At 36.8% G+C, this 16,951-nt stretch overlaps 1 protein-coding gene across 3 annotated transcripts in view; it reads left to right on the top strand.

Moving 5' to 3' along the window:
* The window catches only part of LOC145673717 (L-fucose kinase-like), a 147,333-nt gene that overhangs the window by 55,702 nt on the left and 74,680 nt on the right, over positions 1 to 16,951 (top strand). For all 3 annotated transcript variants that reach the window (XR_014128789.1, XM_081743431.1, XM_081743430.1), the window contains exons 10-12: positions 3,047 to 3,231; positions 7,346 to 7,660; positions 11,004 to 11,216. Coding sequence is in view for 2 of the 3 variants with exons in the window: in XM_081743431.1 (XP_081599557.1) it covers positions 3,047 to 3,231; positions 7,346 to 7,660; positions 11,004 to 11,216 (713 nt within the window). In the remaining variant the exon portion in view is untranslated. The remainder of the gene's footprint in view (positions 1 to 3,046; positions 3,232 to 7,345; positions 7,661 to 11,003; positions 11,217 to 16,951) is intronic.

Consider the following 16,951-nt stretch of genomic DNA (forward strand, 5'->3'; position numbering starts at 1 on the left):
AGATTTTAAAAATAATTGAAAAAGACAGATATTAGTGCTGAATTCATAGTTTTTGAGGTCGCTAAGTTTAACGGTATCAGTTTTCATGTTGTATGGATACAGTGTTATTCAATAAGCTCTAGTGTCAAGACTTTTTACCGTAGCATCATAGTTCGTACCTCATTGTGTTTGTAATGAAGTAATGTTTCCAACTGTACCACTCAAATTTCCCTATTATGTACCAGAAGTGGAAAAATCCCGTTCAAATTGGCAAAAAGAGATTTTTGTAAGGAAAAATAACTTTTTCGGAAATTTATTCCCCCAGGTACATGCTACAGGTGAGTGGTACAGTTTGAAACGTTTCATCATTACAAACAAAATGAGGTTCGAATCATGATCCTACGACAAATAGGGATGACACTGTAGCTACTTTACTAAACACATTGACTAAAAATGTGTAATAGGGGAAAAATTCAGATTTTTTTTAAAAAAGCTCTATTTACCCTACGATCATGGTTTGTACGTCGTTTTGTTTGGAATGATGCTAGGTTTTAAACGGTACCACTCGCATGTACCTGAGGGGAGGAATTCTCGAAAAGGAAAAAAATCTCCTGAAAAATTCCCATTTTTCCATTTTGGGCGGGATATTCCGGCTTCTGGTACATAATAGGAAAGTTTGATTAGTGCAGTTGGAAACATTCCTTCATTACAAACACAACGAGTTACGGACCATGATCCTAAAATTAATAACGATGTGTAAGGATTTGTTACAAAAAAGCTCTAAAATTTATCCTTTTCTTTTTTTCCTTCGTCCATGTTTGGGACGTCACTGTCCCCAGGCATCTCACGCGTGACTGCAAAATGCCCATGAAACATATTCTTTGATGCTTCTCCGCTTTAATGAATGCAAAAAGCTCGATGTGAAAAGCTTTACTAGAGATTTATAAAGCAAATTCCGAAGGTCAACGCCATGGTACAAATCTATACGAAAAGTCCCCAAAGGGTTAATATTAATTCGAAATCAGGAGTTTTATATCAAATCAAAATAAGTAGTGCAATATTTCATATATAGCCATATAAAAAGAGCCTTTGTAGGTGCGGTCGCCCCAACCGCCCTCTCCATGGATACAGTGACCCACATCCATACATAAGATCTTAGAGAAGGTCATAAACATTTCTGAAATCATAACTCTGTAAGAATCCAGGGAATACAGTCTCGATAAAAAGTACCTCTACTTTTTCTTTGATCTTTTCTTTTCTTTCTTTCTTGCATATACAAGGAGCAAGTATATTTTCCATCACATGGAAAACAGTGATATACTAAATAGGTCCGTGCGTACGTAATATGGGCACTATCTTACGAGCGTGTATTGCACATCCTCTTCCGGATATTCGTTTTACATCCAAAAGTGTTCATTTATTCACGAATATCCAAATAAGTCCGCAACGGAAGACATCTTCTTTCGAATGTCCAATGTACGTCCACTAACAGACAGATTCACTGCACCTCCTAATGTGTCCATTTACTTACGAACGTCCACATAGTTCCGTGACACGTAACAAGGACATCCTCTTACGAATGTCAAAATAGGTCCATGACTAAGGGGGCATAGACATCTTCTTACAAATGTCCACTTACGGACATCCTCCGGACGTCCCATTAGGTACATTTACTTACGAACATCAACATAAGTCTATGACGGATGTAATATCAACATTCTTTGACGGATGTCCTACGCCACTGTATAGACAATCAAACAAGTCCGTTCACTTACAGATTTTCTAGTAGATCCATGACGAACGTTATATCGACATCCTCTTATAGACGACCTATGTACGTCGTTGCATGGACGCCCAGTAGGTTCGTTTACCTACGAGCGACCCAGAGAAGTCAGTAATGAGACGTAATATTAATATCAACTTATGGACATGCATCTTAATCCTCTTCCGGATATTCACTGTACGTCCAAATATGGACAGATCCATTTACCTACGAATGTTGAAATAGGTTCGTCACGGACGCAAGATAAACATCCTTCTACAGATGTCCATTTTATCTCCACCTACGAACTTCCGCTGGACGTCACAATAGGTACGTTTAATAACGAACATCTACATAGGTCCTTAACGGACGTATTATGGACATCTTGTTAAGGATGTCCTATGTACGTCTTCGCATGGATGTCCACTTTACGTCCTAGTGGGTACATTTACTTACGAAGGTCTACATAGATCTGTGGCGAACGTAATATTGAACACCTTACGAATGCCATATATGCGTCGTCGCATAGACGTCCACTAGGCGTCGAAATTAGTTCGTTAAAGTCCCTAGAGTACAATGGACGTGACGGTCGTAATGTGGACATCATATGCTGTGTGTGACAGATCCATTTATGTATAATATAGATAAAGATTTGTGAGACGCGATTATTCGAGAAATGTGCCATGTCACAGAATCAAAGTTACCTTCTAGAATTCGCGTCAAAACAGCCTGATACAATCACAGCTTAACGGTCATATCATATGACCAGAGTTGGGAGCTTCCATCACTCAGTTTTGCTTTATAGCAGTAGTCGAAAAACTTATGAAGTTTCTGAGCTTCTTACTGTGAGCCACCAAGCAAAAGAACTACCAACTTTTTTAAAAAAAAATTGTGCATTTGTTTATTGCCTATAAACTTACATTTCTAGTAAATATGAAATCAAACTCTCCAAGTTAGCAAATGTCTAATATACACATGAAAAACATAATGTGCAAAACCCCACGTGAATACAATCAACTATGAGATGAGGCTGACGATGGCAGTTGTGCGGGAGAAACAAATAGTTGTTGTCGTCAGCGCTCCCTGTCATTAGCGTCAGCTCAGTGGAGGAATCAAGGTGAGCTAACCGGAGAGTTAACGCGATCTACCAAGCATGTCCCCGCGAGCTACTAGTTGTTCGCGACCGACGATTTGGCGATCACTGCTTTATAAGATCATTTTTTTTTTTCAGTATATTTGGAGAATACTTATTCATTTTGTTAATTTTTATTTCGTTTCTTTCTTTTTTTTCTTTCTTTTTATAAGAGAACTGGGATGTTCAGTTACTGGATACGTTAGACTCAACAGCAGAGAGGCTTCCGAGTGGTGATGCTGCTAGATTATTAGCGTGCGCTGCTGATCTTATGGGTTGTATGGCAGATACACAAGGCAACCTTCGGAGTGGACCAGCAGCTAACCCTGCGTGGTCAAGAAGCTTTTATTTGCTTGAGGTATGGTTGTCCGTTATTTTACTTATGCTTGACGGTATGGAGACTATAATGATTACTGCGGATGGCAAAAGAAACCAACGTGATAACCAAGCTCGGGAATCGAACTTGAAATCGCTTCAGCACCCGTGCATTGACAGCCTCACTAATATCGACCTGAATGCAAACAAAGCTGGCTATACCCAAATGTTGTTTTGCCGCAAATTATAATGCATAATAATAATAGCTTTATAATAACTGTGTAAAGTAATGATGCATAAAGTAATAATAGCTTTAGCACATCCGACAGGAAATTTTAAAGATTGTACATTTTGAATGGTTGTACAAATCTGAAAAGAACAATTTGAAAATGAAATAAAATGAAATCTTTAAGTTTTATGTCCACAGTTATGCTGGCTAGTCTAAAGGAGACAGTGATGATGAGAAATGAATGAAATGGTGAAATGAAGAAAGTGGGAAGAAACGTGAGAATCCCGAGGAAACTCACGCGTAGAGTGTTTGTCCACCACAGAGTTCACTTGGTGCAAGCTGGGATTAAACCAGGGACCCCATGCACCAGAGGTGAACACTCTACCACTGAGGCACCGCGGCCCCCAACATACGAATGGAGTTAGGTACTTTTTTTCAGTACGATAACAATGCACGAGGTGCAATACACGACGTTCTTACATTGTCAAGCTAGATGTAGGAGGTGAAATGGTGATGCTAAGCGTGGTTATCCTTAGCATAACAATACCATCTGCTAAGTATAGACTCTTAATACATATCAGAACGTCGTATATTTGACTTTGTATATCGTCCTCGTACTGGAAGAAGTGTCTAACTTTATTCGTATGTTTTTGGAGTTAGTGGCTTCTGTCTGAACGCCGACGGTGTGCTATACGATGCTTTGTTGTTTTGCTCACAGTACTGAACCTCGGCCAAGACGTCCTTCCTGTCCTCTGATCAATATAGAACCGAACTGAAAGTCAAGAAACAATACACAATGGCTCAACTATTGTTAATACCTGCTTATAGGGAGATAGTAGAAATAGTTCCGGGTTAAGAAGCTGTTAGCGAAACCTCAAAATGTCCTCTCACTGTTGGCACAGTCAGTCGCCGAGATCATTTTCATCCATATAGTTGAGTGAACTCGGCTTTTTGACGTTGACAGAAATTAAAACTAAGAGAGGGAAAGATTCAGTGCCGCGGGAACAAACGAGACATGAATCAGCTGATGTGTGCAGATAAGCAGGCATAAACATCACATTGAAAGTATAAGTAAATAATCTTAATAATAAAATTCAATCGTTCAAGTCTGTACGTCACGCTAATTTCTAATAATAAAAAGACACACTAAGTGATGTCGCTACCCTCGCCGTGAATATGCAGGCAATTTGTCCAGTTAAAAGTGGTGTGTATAATGAAGTCTTTGAATAACTGCATTTATACAGTATGTTACATAGCTTGTGGTGGCTCGTGGGATACGCAGGCAGTAGGGAAGCTTGTTTTACTGGTCCCTACTACTTCTTGGACTTCCTTCTCATATTCCTACTCCTGACTCATAATCCTTTCATCGGCCGGTTCCTGGCAGTTAGTATTTCAAATTGTCCTACGTTTAGCCGTTATATTTAGGACTAGCCTTTGGCTAGGTAGAGGGTCCGCCCACAGCCCCCACGTGTACTCGGCCTACGACCTCGCGCCTCTTATGTATCAGTTTTTGCATCAAGAGTGAATTTCGTGTATTTGCTCTTAACATTCCCGGACTTTGGCCAGCTGGGTGTTTTGCCCCCGGACCCCGCGTTTATTCGGCCTATTGCCTTGCGTCTCTTAAACACACAATTCTATCAAATTTCAAGTTGCTTTTCGTATTTCAACTATCTAAAAAATAAGATTTTGTATCCCAAGAAAACGCCATGGGAATTTTTTTCATCCCCTTTTTAGACCCCTTAAAAAGTAAAAATATTCACTTTTGGCAAAAAATTTTCCCGTCGGTTAGTCCCGGAAGACTACATCACGTCAAATTTCATCATTCTAATCCTGCCGGAAATGTCTAAACATTTTAGGGTGTAGAAGATGTCCCATATAAATAACATGGGAAAGATGTTTCAGTTTCCCATGAAACCACTTTAAAGTTGGAAATTTTTATTTTTGGTCATTTATTTAGGTAACGCCAACGGAAACGTACAAGCATACCGAATTTCATTTTTTTTTTTTTTTTTTTACCTAAAATTTGAGATTATTGGTCCAAAATAGGCCCATTTAAGTAACACAGAAATTTCTTCTTTTAGTCCACCTAAAAATTAAAAATATTTACTTTTCTGTGGGTTAGTCCCGGAAAGCTGCAATCATGCCAAATTTCAACTTTCCATGTCAGCCAGAAGTACCCGTTATTTTATGTCAGTTCATATCCATACTTTTTTATAGTTAGGATATAGTGTAAAAACTACTGATTTCCAACTTGGAGTAGTAAAGAAATTGAGTTGGACAGGATTATTTCCTTTCACGAGTTGTTTTCTATAATATATCACTGTTCTGTTTCTCCTTCTTTCTTTCTTCCTTTACCTTAAACCTCTAATAATGCTTCTGAGATAATGTTACGCCTTTGAATTTTGTTATAATCTTAGTTCCTTAAAATAATAGAAAACAGGTTTTGACGTATTTAGATATGTTCACTTGATCAGGAGATTTAGACGGTAGTATTAGAATTAATGGACGCCTTCCACCGTTTTGGATAAAAGCACGATGATGATCTGAGATTTATGCCAAAATATTTTGTACAAGACTTCATTAAGTTATTTTCAACGATCGGCATTCGATTGCCTGTTCCATTTAAATGTTTTGAGTTGTGTTCAGTTTTATGATCTCTTAACAACGCCTCTTATATAATTTGGTTACATGTAACTTATTATATTATGATATGTTATAACTTGTGATGTTTGCCTCTCAAAGGGATAGAATACATACCATAGCATTTCTGAATATTTTCAGTTAATCAGGCGACTTAACAGAATGGTTCTAGAAAGGGCGTATCCGGTTGCAATGATGTGAACAGACTTTGGAAGAGATTGCTGAAATTCAGCTTAAATGTAGAAGAGACTACGTAGATTCTATACTCGAAACGCAAATTGTCCTGAAATGGATGGAACATAGTCAAAAAAGCACGAAACATGAATGTCAATGGAAAATCAATGAAAAACAAATAATTCCTTCACTTATCTCAAAAATCAAAAGAGGGAGATGGCTGAATATCAGCTTAATTATAGAACAGACTATGTAGATTCTACGTTGTAAAAAGAAATTGTACTAGAATGGGTGGAACATAGTCAAAAAAAAATCACGAAACATGGACATAAAGTCAATGGAAAATCAGTGAAAAAAATGAAATCGTCCACTTATCTCAAAAACTATATAATACGGAGATGGTTAATTGAAAGCTTATTGCAAAGATAATGAAGAGCTTAAAAAGATGTATAGCACATAAAGTAAATACGGATAGAACATTGTCAAAAGTCAAGTTGAATGAGTAAAATCAATAATAATGATATATACTTTATCTATCATCTTCTACGAATTACTCACGCGGAGGTTACGTACATGAAATATATCACATCTGGATTTGGAATCATCAGACTCGATTTAGCACACAACGTGACTTTTGACTTGATCACGTGACACAGTCTGGTGCTTATGGTAAACCGGATAGGCCCGTTCTAGAGGTAAGTTGGCCGTTACCGACATAATTTGCTATTGAAATTTTATAGCCCCCATATCTTTCTTCAATGTATATCAAAATAGAGATGAAGTTTGTTCACACACAAATGACTTCGTAATATTTTAGAACTATAATAATGGTAGTGTATTGAATAAAAAAGTAAGGAATTGAAAAACGTTTCGCAAGTCAAGTATAACCATTCTGGAAGCTAATTTTGAAGTTTTTATGATAAGGTTGGTAAAAGTTTTATGTAGCAGAAAAAGATGAAGGGGGAACTTTTGTAATTTTGTTTTCGATTGACGTTGAAATGAGAAAAAAAATGTATTAGTAATTCATCCAGATGTTCTTTGTGTTTCTTAAGACGATGTATCAGTAACAAGTAAAGAATATATTTATTTATTTATTTACTCACTTTCTTTTCAGAACGTGTCATTACGTGAAGGTGTGCTGGCCCTTAAACGAGAAAGGCAGAATTGGATGGGACGACCCGATAGACTTGTAAGAGCAGCAAGACATTATGAAAAAGCTGCTCATACACTTATTCGCCAGACGGTGATGTCTGCAAGAAAACACATCAATACAGAATTTAATAGGTCTAATATTACAGAAATAGGAAAATGGGTTACCGTTCAATGTCCAGCGAGAGTTGATTTGCAGGGTGGCTGGAGTGACACACCTCCAATATGCTACGAACAAGGTGGTTCTGTTGTTAATATAGCTATCACTATAGATGGAATGGTTAGTGGGATTAACACTTGTTACAATCAAGACTACAGTTGTAGACTGAATATAAAATCCGTGCTAAGTGCCAAAAATGGAAAAGTTAGGTTTAATGTAATAATGAGGCCTATGTGCCCAACACTACTCAGTGAAAAACTGGCTATCTAATATTCACTGGACATAGTTCAAATAATCCCCCAGAAGAATGCGCGTGCCTATATGTCCCGTCAGTTCTGAAGTAAGATCTGGGGTATTTACTGAATATTTTCATTTTGGCACTAAGCACGAACTCAGTATACAATTTATAAGTTAGTGAACTGTCCTAAATTTCGTTATGTAGCAGGAGATTACAAATTAAAATGGCTAAGTGACTAGCATTTTTATCTTAGGTTTTTGCTTTATTTCCGATGGGACTATATATTATAATCGATTGTTTTTTAATAAAATATTAATTAGTATATTCTTGCAGCATCTTACAAGTTATGTTCTGTGGCTCTTCACAAATAACACGACAATAATTCAAATAGAGATCAGATTATTTCAAATCACAAATTTACAAAGATATCGTTGTTAGCAATCTTGCAATACCAACAATCATCTTCAGCCCAAACTTTTGCACCAGGTAAACCATTGTACTTCCAACGTTTTCAAGAATTCATTGGTCAGTACCTTTCTCAATCTCAGACACGTGAGAGGTGAATGTCTTAATAGAAAAACATAACAAATATAAAAGATAAGTTACAATATCGTGATGAGAGAAGTGGGGTTGAGAATCTCAGCGTGTTAAGCTCACAGTAGTAGCCAACGTTTCATTTCTACGAAAATTAAACCAATATAATGTGGTTAAGATACAACATTAAAATGTAATTTTTTGCCTGAAAAGGGTTAAACTCAAAACAAATTAATAAACTCACAAATATACAATGTTGACATTTTACTATAGTCCGCGTTACCCGAATTGGCGTGTGGCTTTAACATTAGTTTTCCAAGAACTAGTTGGAACTTCGAAATTATCTTTCATATATATATTAATATATATATATATATACAATGTCAATATGAGAGCGTCATTTTCCTCTAACTCAGTAGTATTAATAGTAGTATTAAGACATCTTGAAGGTGATTCTAGATTCAAATTAAATTCGTGGGCCGCAGTGGCTCAGTGGTGGAGCGTTCACCTCTGGTGCATGGGGTCCTTGGTTCGATCCTAGCTCGCGCCAAGTGAGCTTGTGGTGGACAAACACCCTGTGCGTGGGTTTTATCGGGAGGGTTCTTCCGCTTCCTCCCACTTTCTTCATTCCACCATTTCATTTATTTCTCATCATCATCTTCTCCTTTAGCCTAGCCGGCGTAATCGTGTGACGTAAAACTTTAAAATTTCATTTTTCAAATTAAATTTGCGAAGATGAGTTTTAAAGCCTTGGACACTGTGTTATTTTTTGTTACTCTTGCAGTATGAAGTTGAGCTGAATAAACCGACTGTTTCGCAAACTGGGCTAGCGGTTCATATCATAAACATACATTGCAATTCGGCAATCAGTTTGGCGCTCCCTTGTATCGTCGTGACTAAATCGCAAGGCTTCAGTTCCATGTGTTTGGAGATTGAAACCTACCACTCAGCAGAATTTCTGTGTTTCCGAGTGGATTCCAATTGAATTGTAGGTTTCGTCCTTCGTAAGTTCACTGTGAAGTAAAAAGTACAGTCAACTCTTTAAACACCAGGTGATTTTAACTTTTGTCATACAAAATTGAAAGTTTCATATCACTGAGCTACAAACGAAGAGGTTGTAATAGGGCAATCTTGTAACTCACATGGACATGTTTATTTTGTATAAATGAGTTACAGCTTTATCCAGTAACTAAAAAGCTATTTATTAAATTATAAGTAGAGGCACGAGTTTTTCGAAATGCGCGATAAAACGAAATGCATCAGAATTAAGTAATTTTCAGTTCCTTGTCATTTTATGATATTCTACGTGTATTTTCATTGGTTTCTGTTACGCGATAAAACGCAAAAGTGTCAGTTTTGCGCGAAATTTTAACAATACGTTTTCATTAATTTAAAAACACCAGTTTTTCGCTGACGGAACGGTAGATCGTGGCATTAAGTGTGCACTTTGAGTGATTCAGACACGGCTATAGAGAATATGTTGTAGGGTCTCTTTTGCGAAAAAACTAATGCGCACTTACGTTTATTACCAAGTGAAAAGAAGACTAGTGTTGAATGTGACTTTAAAAAAGTGTGCAGAAAATCATTCTTGAAGCTTTCTTCCCAAAGAAAAGACTCCCAAATTACAAAAATGTATGATGCCTTAGAAAAGCTATTTAATCCTTCTGTAATTGTATGTAGTAGTGAAGCAGACATTGTTGCGTTAAGGAAGTTTTCTAAAGCTTTGGCTTCGTTGAAAAAAAAAAAATGCAAGTATCTAATTATGAAATACCGAATTTGGAGTTTTACAAAGTGACCTATGAACTCTTGACAAATGACTCGTTTGGAAAGTGCAGTGTAGTGAATGTTTTGAATGAACAAAAGTTCCGAAGTAATGATCGTGTGAAGTTCGTTGTAAATGCACTTACATATGTGTGACTTCCAACAAGCAATGCCAATTGAGTTTTTTTTTCCAAGTGACAAACATACAACATTGAAGGACGAAAATATGGAAACATGTAACATGCTAATGTTTAGTGCTTAAATGTAACTTGTGCCTTTGTGTTTCAGAAGACAGCAAAACTTCCCTACTTTTAGTAAGTTTAGTTACTGATTTTCCTTCAATTTGATTTTTTTCTTTAATATAATTTTCTGTAAATGAAATTTACAATGTCAAGTGAAATATTCAGTGTATTTTGTTTTTAGGTAGTTAATGGTTTATTTCTGTAGTGATCTATGAATAAAAGGAACAATTATAAAAATGTCAGGGAGTATCTTTTCCACAAGAGTTATAAAATGCGAAACTTTATTTGGAAAGTGCGACAGAACGCGAAATGTAAAAAACTAAACGTGAAATTTTCAAATTCTTAGTGTGAAAAACTCGTGCCCCTAATTATAAGATAATTTTAAGTTCTGTGGTCCGTGTACTATTTATATAGTTTAATAGTTTATTTTTTGTATTATCTAATGATAATCGCCTTGAATATTTGTAGATTCAGATTTGTATGTATTTTAATATTAAACAAAAAATAATGATGTTGTGACAGCTGTAGTACAAAGCGTTTTTGTTCTCATTAATACTGACCTTATTATTGATTCAGTTTTACGTTTATAATCGATCTATTTTACATTATACTGTTTTACTATTTCGATGTTTCATGAACTTAATTCTTAATTTGTACTGTCTAACTCTTATTCTTTCTATTTATTTAGAAACCTATTGGATGTCGAGCAAGGCGAATTGCCGACCCAGTTATTCTGTTTCAGTTAGGTGATGATTACTGGGCAAAGGTAAAAGTCGAGAGATTAGAGGATATGAAAGATTATTGCAACCCATTGGCACCTGGTGCATTACTCAAGGCAGCTTTTATATGTGCGGGAATCATATCATTAGATGATTTGCCTCTGAGAGAACAACTGTTACAGGTACCTACGAAATTTAAAACTTTCTCTGTAATTTTCCCACTATATTAAGACGGAATGTCCAAAGAGTAAAAGAAAAGTCGAGGTGCTATAGACTTTAAACTACTGTGCTATATATTTATAAATGTGTGGATTTTGATGACTGGAAGACAAAACCGGTTTATATTTAAAAAAAAAAAAAATATCATTCATCTTAAACTAACCTGTATAAGAGACAGAAGAGAAAGCTAATTACACACAGGGTAGACAATTTATCTCCGAACGTCCATGAAAGTTTTAAAGTAATAAATAAAAGATGTCGAAATTTTATATGAAGGAAATATTAGCAGGGGGAAATCACTCGGCATAGTCTAGTGTGTCCAACCCAATATAAAGCTACACTTTCTTCAAATGACATTACATCAGATTATTACAACGGACAAAGAGGTAGACGGAACAAATATGGTGAATTGTTCATTGTTTGTTGCTTATTTTCGCTTAGTAATAATAGTGTTGTGGCAGTGTCTTGAAGTATCAAGTCCGATAGAGTTATTATTAATAGAAAAAAAAATAAATAGTGATATTGTTTTAATAGAACATAAGTTTGAAGAAAATTGACGTAATTTTTTAAAAGAAGAAATTGGATCAAAGGTAGATGTGAAGAGCTGTTTCTACTATTTGTCACGCTCAGAGTGGAGGAAATTTCAATAATCAAGTTTAGAAAATTTATAACGGAAGACGAATCAGTGCATACATCAAGTGAAATGATTTTGTGTTTAGTACATTCTGTCAAGAAAGTAGCGGGAATTGGTCAATAAAACACCATAATGTGCATAATTTATTCAAAATTTTTGTATCTCCTACAAAGTAGGCCACTTCCGAAATAATACACTTATGCCAATGAATAATCCAATCATCGAAACATTTTTGAAACGCATTTTCCGGCATCGACTTCAGTACTCGCCGCGAATTCTATTTGATGTCTCCTATCGACTGAAAACGGATGCATCAATGTGGTAATTTAAGTTTTGGAAAAAGAAAAAAGTCGGCCGGAGCCAAATCAGGGGAATGCGGTGGTTATTCGATAAGATTGTTGAGTTTTTGGCCAGAAATTTGTTCACAATGATGGCCTTATGAGATGGTGCGTTATGGTGGTGCAAAATCCATGAATTTTCTTTCCACAAATCTGGTCATTTTCGACGATTTTGTGCTTTTAGGCGCCGCGTAACGCTTAGATAACATTCTTTATTTACTGTCTCACCTTCTGGCAAAAATTCCGAGTGCACAGCACCGCGAAAATCGAAAAAAAAAAAAAAAAACTGTCAACATTAGCTTCACTTTTAATCTATTTTGACGTGCTTTTTTTCGGTTTCGGCTCAGTTGGAAGGTGCCATTCCGAAGTTTGTCGACTGGTTTGCATGTCAAACTCGTACACCCGTGTCTCATCACGAGTTTCAATGCGTTTTATGAATGTGGGGTCGGAATTGACTCGTTCTAACATGTCTTCAGCAACCCTTACGCAATTGAATTTTTGCAGAAAATTCAGGTCTTTCGGCACTAGTCGAGCGGCAACACGTTCCGTGCCCAAACAATCGTTTAAAATTGTACGAATTGATTCGTGAGAGACACAAATTTCAGAGGCTCTGTCTCTCAGACTTAAACAACGATTTTTATCACCATTTTCTTTAGTTTAGCGATGTTAAATTCAGTTGAAGACGTTGATGGTCGACCAGAGCGAGGCATATCTTCCACCGCCTCTCGACCGTTTTTGAATGCACTGCATTACACATACGCACGTTTTTGACAAAGTCGATTCACCGTAAGCTTTATGTAACATTTTCAGCGCATACAAAGAATCTGTTAGGAGATTCTTTGTTCGATAGATTTATCCATAGTAAAAATCGCCAACACACACTTGCGATGAACTGACAAATGGAGCACTGTAAACAAACTAACTGACAAATGGCGCTCAAACTCCGCGAGAGCATACAGGGTAGTTGTGCTAACGTAGCGACAAGAAGAATTTCGACGTTTCCTTTCATTGGGCTTTGTAACTGTACAATTGCCGGTACTTTCTTGACAGAATATATTTCTACCAACGAACCAAGTTGATATACGTAATGGAGAACGCAACATCAAAACTAGCAAACCTGGTAGACTATTTTGATAAGATTTACGCGAGGAAGACCCTTCGTCAAACTCAGTAGCGTCGCCCGGATGGAAACAGCCAATTGAGGATCAGAAGAGTATCGGCACCATACCCATCAGCTTTATAGTTCATGAGCAGAGAGTACACAGTCATGCGTGGTACAAATCATTTCTTGAAGTGTGAAACAGAGGCTTCCAGTGATTGATTGAACTTAAGCATACATCCATATGGACTGCAGTCCAAGGTACCAGAAAGGATCAAATTCTGGCAGCTACGGTGATAGAGCAGACAAAAAATTGGCAAACCAGCAATAAAAGGGTACTAAAAAAAATCAGCACTTCGGTTTCAAACAAGAATTCGGAATTTGTGTATTGGTCTAATTAATAGAGCGAAGAATTTTTGGTGCAAAATTTTGGGTAGAAAGGTGAAAATTTCAAATGTAAATATTCATGCAAACAGTGTCGAAACTAATTACACTACACAAATGTAGGTCATGATTCTTGCAGTGTTTCCACCAACCCGATCTGCAAGCAGGTGTATAAATGCTATAAAAAGTTCGGGTACTTGATGGCATCAAACTGATGCCACACCCAGCATATAGTCCAGACCGTGTCCTTTTGGATTACCATCTGTTTCGATCCATGACGCACTTTCTGAAATCACTATGTTATAACTAGCAGGAGGTGGAAACCGCAGTGACTGAGTTTCTTGCCTCTAAGGAAAAGGTGTATCGACATCCAATCGAGAAACTAGCGGAAAGGTAGCTGCAGACACTCCAACGCGAGGGACTACTCTTTGAATGTTAAACCTGCTTTCATTGTACTGCAAGAAATACAATTAGGTTGTGTACTATATATTTCAAGACTCATCCGTGTATATAAGGACTTAAAAGTCACTCATGTATTAAGAAGTCTGCTTAAAACAAGTTCCAGAACACAGTGCTATTAAAGACACAAGTCTAGAAAACATTTAACATTTCAGTGGTTCTTCATTCAGGCTGCATCTCCGGTCACTAAGTAAATATTGCAAGGTTCTACACGTGCTCCCAACACAACGTGCTGGCTGTAAACAACTTCCGACGACAACCACGAAGAGGACGTCGTCAACCATCGTCAAGTAACGAAGATTAATGAAATCAGCAACATTTCAGGATAAAAGGAGTCAACACACCGGCATCAATCTCTAGCGATTGATCATCATCTCCACTCTCTAGGACGTCTGGTCTCTGAGAGTTCCTTTTGCTGGGATGCCTGGTCTCTGCAAAACACCTCACCACTCTCTAGGACTCCTGGTCTCTGAGTTTTATCCTCTTCTCTAGGACGTTTGGTCTCTGACAGGTACCTATACACATTTCTTGGCCACAAAGAGCCTTGGATCCTGCCACCCTAAGACGCATGGTCTCTGGGTTCCTACAAACTCACCACCAAATATCTAAGAGGAACTTGTATTTGAATTGTAATTATTATTGCTACTTTAGATAAGAAGAAATTTTGTATTAAAAGGTGATTGGGAGTGTCCAAAATTTTCCCGTGTACCACTTATAGCTCAACCTTAAAAAGACAGAATTTTACACTATTTGTATGTGGAAGAGAAGGGCTGAACATCAACAGGCACAAGTGGTGCATAATTTGTTTGTTGCAACATCTTTAGCATCAGGTTTTTTGGGCTGAGCTTGGTTCTAACTTTTGCTTTCCAATACCCTTCAGTGTTTCCTTCACATCCACTGGAACAGTCCCATGTGCATCTTTCTCAGAACACTGCTTCTTGAATGTTGTAATGAAAGTTGTCAGAAAAGACTTAAACGTGCATAATAAAATATAATCTTGCAGCTTCTGTTTATCTGCTAGTTCTAAAGAATATTGCTGCTCAGAACAAACCCGTCACTCTGAATGCCATATGCACCAAACTGTAACAATATGACGTAATTTCCCATCGTTCACTTTCTGTTTCGGCTTACTTAATACTGGTAACAGAGGATAGTGACAAACGCAACACTAGTGAAAGCGTATTCTGAACCGAAAAACTAGTCTTGAAACTTACTCGACAAACCCTTTCAGGAAGTATATAGGTTATCCCCAGATTCAAGGCTCAACTTTAAAATCATCCCTGGTAAGTTCTTAGATATTTGGTGATTTGTTGATGAGATTATAGGAACTCAGAGACGAGTCGTCCTAAGGTGACAGGATCTAAGGCTCTTGTGGCCAAGGAGTGTATGTAGGTGGCTCTTAGACACCGAACATCCTAGATAGGAGGATAAAACTCAAAGAAAAGGCGACTTAGAGAGTGTTAAAGTTATTGCGAGAGCCAGGCTTCCAAGCGAAGGGAAGCCGTCAAAGACCAGGCGTCATAGACAGTGGATGTGACGATCAATCGATGAAGATTGATGCCTTCTGTGGTGCTGTGGCTCCTTTGATCTTCGTTACTTGACGATTATTGACGATGTCTTCTTCTTGGTTGTGATCTGAAGTTATTAACAGCCAGCACATGGTGTTGGAAGCAAAATCATTACAATACACATTTTAGTATATACTTTTCATTAACGAAATTATAGCATTCCCTATATCTGTGTGAAAGATTGAGCAGCGAGGAGATAGAAAAACAATGGGCCAGTACATCCCTAAGTATGACATGAGCTTAGGTTGGTGAATTGTTAAAACACAGTTTAAAAAAAAATTAAGGTGTACATTAAAGTAGAATATCATGCAGAAAAAAAAAATATTTAAAAAAATTAAAAAATGATGGTCAAATTTTCATGTGACATATATGTATGTAAAAATAGAGTTAGTGTTACGACATATTAAAATTACAGGAATTGTATGAATATTTATTCAGAATAGTAAAACAGAAATGTGTATGTATCCATTAAATATGTTTGAGAACACTCTTCACTCCAACAGCAAAATTATAATCTACATGATTGCGAAATATTGCATTTACCAGCATTCCAATAGTGGACAAAACGTACGTAACTAGCACCACAGTGGTCCATGAAAGAAGCAAGACCTGTTTGGATTTTTCCAGCAGATGGGTCATTAAATGATCTCAGCGATTAATGGCAAAACAGTACAATTAACTTACACTATTTTAAACGACAAAGCGTTATTTGAGACTCAGTTCTTATATAAAAATATGTTACACGTTGCTTTTTTTTTTCATATGATACATAACAACGTAATAAAAGAAAATCTTAGTTCCGGGCTAAGTTTGGAACGCACGTCAGTTTTATGTATTTTCTTTCTTCTAGAACTCAATATCTGGACTACATAGTCAAGAATATTTTGATTCTTGAGTGTTTACCTAGACTTAGCGAAGCTTACAATTTGTATTTTTCAATAGTTTCTCTATTCTTTTCATTTGTATGTGAATAATCATGAAAATACGAACATTAAGATGCTATTAGTAATATGTGCACTAATTCCATGGAAGATACATGTTGTTTTTTTTTACAATTCTAGACCTCGGGTGTAGGTGATAACCTACATATCAAGAAAATTTTAGTTCTGTGAATGAATTACAGGTTGTCACCTTATACGTGCGTAAAATTCGCCAGAGTACTATGTCACCGTGCCCTTCCCTGCCATCTACGAGTATATATGAAAATAAAAAAAAA

The sequence above is a fragment of the Thermobia domestica genome, chromosome 17, assembly GCF_964235325.1.
Source record: "Thermobia domestica chromosome 17, izTheDome1.hap1.1, whole genome shotgun sequence".
Taxonomy (NCBI): domain Eukaryota; kingdom Metazoa; phylum Arthropoda; class Insecta; order Zygentoma; family Lepismatidae; genus Thermobia; species Thermobia domestica.